Raw genomic sequence first — 6,238 nt, forward strand, 5'->3', positions numbered from 1 at the left:
ATCCCGCTGAGTTGCCGAGTACCGGAACATAGTTTGGAGATCGTAGCTGCCGCTCTTGGTGAGACGAACGTTGAAGAATAATATTGTCAGTCGCCGGTTTCATTGTCGGGCGGATCGCGCTATTAAAGTTTTGTTGTCCGCGTAATCGTATGTTCGTGTGTAGAGTCTGTGTGCCGCGCCGTCCGCTCGGCATAAGGTTACGCGAATTGAGTAGAGTAATTGCGCTCGCTGTGCCACAGCTGGGTCATTTGTGCGTTAGTTAAGTGTTATTTCGTGTTTCTTTCCTGTTAATAAGTTGTGCGAATTATTGCGTGTTGGCGTGCCGAATGTCGGCAGGATTTCGGAATATCGCGACGCCACGTGGCGTGTGATCCGTCGTTACGCCGTGCGAGGCGTACTCGCGTACAGCGATCGGATATTTCGCGGATTGGAAATGGCGTAAGAACGAAAGCTCGTACACCGGTCAGTCCTCGTAACTGATGAGAAACGAACGGTTGCCGCTCTGTCACACGCGGCCTGAGAGAACATTTGTATCTCGCAGTACACGTAATTATATTTGTTATCTGTTATAGAAAACTCTGTGTATTCGATCTTGCCCTTGCTCTTCCACATTCCTCCGCGCTCCACGAACCGCCCCTCTTTCCGAACCGAATTTCGGGGCTGAGTTGCCGGCCATCGGAATCGTTCCAGATCGTGGCAGTCAGGAGTTAGAGCGCCTTAATCTTTTCGCGTCGTTGCGTAACGGACAGCCTACGCGTATCCGAGATTACGATTCGTGCAGTAATTCGAAGGGTGGCACGCCCGCTCGTGCCTGGCGCCCAACTTCGCGTTTTCAGTTGCCGCGTGATTCCGAGCTATCGAGATCACTGTTATTCGCCCTGACTGTAGCGACGGCTAACGATCGATCTTGTTTTCCGGCTTGCAAAAGACGGTTACAATATATAACATATATGTCTGTTATTTTACATGATAAATTTTATATATATATGTATATATATATATACCTATATATATATCAATCGAATAGTGTGACGACAATTTTTAGTATGCATTGATTACTTTGACTACTTCTGACTATTTTGACGACTGTCGTCAAAATTGTAGCGGTCTACCGAATAGTTTAACGACGTCGTGAAATTAACTCGAAACAGTGAATTGACTACTTTTACGACTATGTATTTTGACGACAATGTAGGTGTCTAGTGATGATTTTGACGACAGTAAAAAAACGCTGTTAAGAAATAAAATAAAGATGTAGACATGCTAAAAACTGTTTTCACGCACATTTTTATATTTCTATAAAAATAATTATGTGAAAATTAAAGTTATAAATTATAATTAAAATAATATACACTATGTACGTTACTTTTTTGGAGTTCTATTTATAATTTATAATGTTTTATATTTTTCAAATTCTGTTTATAATTTTTTTAACTACACATTGAGTACAGTCAACATAACTAACACTTGTTTTAAATTTGAAAGTATAGAAAAGTAATTATAAAAAGAATTACGTCGGAACAAAAATTATAATGCTTAAATTAAAATATTTATATAACAAAGATTATAAGTTCCACACTATACTGAGAAGTTCTAGTAGAATCTTTTCTTTTGTAAAGTAATCTATATGTTACAATGTCTCACCAAAGTAAATATATGTAGAAAACATATAATGAAACTACAAAAACTTTAAATAAACTAAACATCAAATATTGTAGGAGACATTTATTGCAATTTTCAAATATTATTTATAAAAATATGTTAATTTTGTAGTTTTGATTTGGATAGCTAATGTATCCGCGGAGAAATCTACCTGTTTTGCATGCCTCGGTATTGTAGGAATCCTTGAGTGATGCAATATCAGATTTTAAAATCAAACCTCTGTGTATGGTATTTGCGAAAAAAAACATTTTTTCCGTCCTCTTAAGTAGATCCTGCTTTATAGAGTTTTGTAGGTTGTACGATCGTAAACAAATAGATTGCGACATTTTTATAATATAATTTGATTTCGGAACGTAGTAAAATTTTGCAAATGCAAATCACGATTGGTGTACTATCTAGAAACTAAAAATAGTACACCAATCATAGTTCGAATTTGCAAAATATTAGTACATTCCGAAAGCAAATAAAAAAAGTGTCACAACGTGTTTGTCAACGACCATGCACAGAAAAATGTAAGTAATAAGCGAATCGATCAATCACAGTTGAGAATGTAAGATAATAACATAAGCAGTAGCAAATCAAACATGTTGATTTGCCTACTGGTTACCTTTTTATGTGCTAGGATCTGCTAGGGTCTGCTAGGGTCTATAGGCTCCGATAAGTTTTAAGTCTGTTCACAATGCTACAAATCGATTCGAGATCTAGGACTGAGAGAGAACTGAACAAACGCATTTGGACAATTCTGCATATGTTTGGATAAAAGGTTTGTTCTTTTTAACTAAATTTTTTGCTTAGCGTTAATCTCTACATTGGAAAGAAAAAGAAGAAAGATGAACGGAGCGAGTTCAGCTAAAAAAAATTTAATATTATCAACATATGTTTTGTATGTCTAAACTATGTAGTTATTAGGAATAATTCACACCTTGACAAAAAAGCACAAAACAGAAAAGCAGAAGCCAATCAGAACTCGCGCTGGTAGCAAGAAAAGCAGAAAAGAAAGTATCGACTACCAGCGCGAGTTCTGATTGGTTTCTGCTTTCTGTCAAGGTGTGAATTCACCTGCAGGAAACGTACAAGACAACATTAATTAAACTTTACTAGATTCCCGCCTTTCCGCGCGTTTTGTTCCGTCTTGTTTGATTACCCTATATTACATGGAGTATATTTTAAGCGGAAAAGCGGAACGGAAAATTATAAATGATTAATTTTTAGTAATATTTATTGATTAAAATGCTTGTACTTAATAGATAAGGTAAGTATAATAAAAATTGTAATGAATTAAGTAACCACAATTTTTAAAAATGATTATACATGTCACCAAACCTTTTCGCTTTTTTATGAAAATTGTGCTCCATGTAATATAAGATAATCAAAGTACGGAACAGAACACGTGAAAACGCGGAAATCTGGTAAATTTTATTTAATTCTGTTTTCCACGTTTCTGCATTTTCGCATTTCCGTGCTTCATGTACATACTAGCACCTACATACACTCGTAATACGTAATAAAAAGATAGAAATATTTTTGAAATTTTTAGCGAAAGTGGGAAAAGAATTTTATTACAGTCTAATGTTGCAGCAACAAAGAACTGACTCCATATTTGTGTAAAGTATACAAAGCTTTTATATTTTAATTATTATACATAATATATATATATATTTATTTAACAATATTTATATCATTAATATACATTGGCTCTTTTTTTATGCGCTAATTATGGAAAGTACAAAACTTTTGCTTCATATACTAAGAAACTAAAATGCTAAATTAATTTTAGACCTAATATATATTAAAAGTAAATGCATAGCAAAACAATATTTTTTTGTTTTAACATTTTACAATGTGTAAAGTCTGCATCAGATTATGCATTAAAGATTGAAATTGTACCAAATTTAATTGATCAGAACGAAAATATATTATATAATTAATAATAATAAGTGAATATTTATTATGTAATTTCAAGGAATTTCAATTTTCAATGTATAAATCTGATGCGAGGTTAACAATAACTAAAATGCTAAATTAATTTCAGACATAATATATGCTAACAGTAAATGCATTGCAAAAAAAATATTCTTTGTTTTCACATTTTACAATGTGTGAAGTATTGGATTATGCATTGAAGAAAAAAATTATAAAAAATTTAACTAATCAGAACAAAAATTTAATGTATTATTAATAATAATAATAAACGAATATTTATTATGTAATTTTCATAGATTAATTTCAAATTTCAAGGAATTTCAATTTTCAATGTATAATCTAATGCGGAATTAATACAGACATACAAAGCAATAGATATACTGTCAAATGATTAGATAATACATATACACAAATAACTAATTTAATTTTTTTTACTTAAAATATTTAGTATCGTAATTGTATATCATATTTCTATATGTCAGGTACAATACATGCACAATATAAATTGAAAAACAGTATAAATTAAGAATATAAGATATACGTGCGCACGATATAAAATTTTTTTTTTTTTTAAGCATATTATGCATCTATCATTATATTCTTATATTATATTTGCAATAGATCACTTGCAGATATAATATAAGAACATAATCTTTATCTTTTCTAATATAAGAACACAGTCATTATCTTTTCTTACTCTACATTTATTGCATATGATTGACTAGGTAGTTTCTATAATTTAACACTTGTAGCGATATGATGTATTGATTCTTGCGTTGATATGATGTAATTATCATTATTAAGATCAATGAAAAAAAAGATTGATTAAAGTAAAGCCTTATTATTATGCCTATGCATCTATCGTTATATTCTTATATTATATGTGCAATAATGATCTTTTTCTTGCACTGCACTTATTGCATATGATCAACTAGGCAGTTTCTATAACTACCACGGATTATACTGCTTGCTCAAAATGCAAGGGATTTTTCGCCAAAAGTACAACAATATCGGACGTTTTTTGTTAGCATTAAAGAAAATTAATGAGGATATCGAAGATTTCCAATCCTAATCTTAATAAATATCATCATAAAATTTATGATCACTGCATCAAACCAATTAATATATTAGGTTATAACAACAAAGAAAAAACATATCAAGCACCCGCCACTGCATCTACATTATCAACACTAATTAAACAAATAGGAAACATCTTTACTGCAGAATGCATTAAGACAGATGATACAAAAAAAAAGAAAGCAGTCAAAGATTTTTCGAAATTGTTAACTGATATTGAAACCAAGCCTGTAACTGAAACACAAACAGCTAACAAAAGACATAAAAAAATCATTCTTTTATCATTAGAAAATATTAACTCTTTATACAAATATTTGACAAAAACTAGAACGGAAGTTTATATGGCGTTATAAAGTTCTTTTTCTTATTCCAAATGACTCTTTTTAGCAGAGGTAATTACATTAACATCTATTCACGTATTTAACAGACGGCAGCCAGGAGAAATAGAAGGATACTTATTTAAGACTTTAACACTTACGAAAAAGTAAATGAACATATGAATAGCGATATATAAATCATTATCAACAGAAGATAGACAAATTTCTCAATATTTAGAAGTGAGGTTCAAGGAGATACACAATTAGATAACGAATCTTCATCAGATTATGAAGACGAAAATCTTAACGATTCTTTTAACGATAATGATATTATAATCGATATCGCTGCTCATAACCTCCAATTATATTAATTGCTTCGATGCAGTTATCATAAATTTTAGGATGATAAATTGATTGAAAATCTTCGATATCCATATTAATTTTCTTTAACACCGAAAATAACGTCCGAGAACACGTACCTAATCAAGCTCATCATATTATATTGATATATCATATTATATTGATGTTGATCAATGTATTTCGTGCAAAATTTATTTGCATAGAAAATTAATACCACATTGTATCTAATTATACGTGAGACTTCGTCATCTCTCATTACAGGAAACACTATTTTTATTGTTTCATTTGCTAAGTAATGCATTCTGTAAGTTACTCTTCTATCCATAATCATAATACTCTTATTATTGCTGAAATTCTTTTTATGACAATTACTTGTATGGTAACGTATTGTTTTTAGCGAAAAATCCTTTGCATTTTGAGCAAGCAGTATAATCTGTGGCAGTTTTAATGGAAGTTACCTTAGGGAGTCTATATACAATTAATTGCCCGGTATTTATGTTTCCATTTGTGTTGAATATGAAATTACCTTGTTTTTGTAAGATATCTATTATCTTCTTTCTTACCTAATTTTTTTTGGCAAAACAACGAATTTTTTACTTCAACTTTATCACGATGCACTGTTTCTAAGTGCCGTGCAAGTTGAGATTGCAGTTTATGACAGAAAACATACAATAGTTCTGTTTAGACTTAACGTTACTTTTAACGACATTGCTTCGTCATTACATGCTAATGTACCGATTTCATTTATTTTTGAAGTATCTAAACTGGATTGCAAAGATACAGAATTTCTTACATCTGAATCCTTGTGTAGACTTATATCATCTGATTACATATATTCATTTTCTGAAGGTATATACTCGTATTCATCATTATTTCTGGTATCTGATTATCTATATTTA

General features: G+C 31.1%; 1 protein-coding gene across 1 annotated transcript in view; it reads right to left on the reverse strand.

The window, feature by feature from the left end:
• Positions 1 to 832: 832 nt before the first annotated feature.
• The window catches only part of LOC105457859, a 7,968-nt gene continuing 2,562 nt past the window's right edge, over positions 833 to 6,238 (reverse strand). Inside the window, exon 5 of the mRNA XM_011702761.1 lies at positions 833 to 918. Within this exon, the coding sequence (XP_011701063.1) occupies positions 833 to 918 (86 nt within the window). The remainder of the gene's footprint in view (positions 919 to 6,238) is intronic.

This window comes from Wasmannia auropunctata, unplaced genomic scaffold, assembly GCF_000956235.1.
Source record: "Wasmannia auropunctata unplaced genomic scaffold, wasmannia.A_1.0 LD334939.1, whole genome shotgun sequence".
In the NCBI taxonomy this organism is placed as follows: domain Eukaryota; kingdom Metazoa; phylum Arthropoda; class Insecta; order Hymenoptera; family Formicidae; genus Wasmannia; species Wasmannia auropunctata.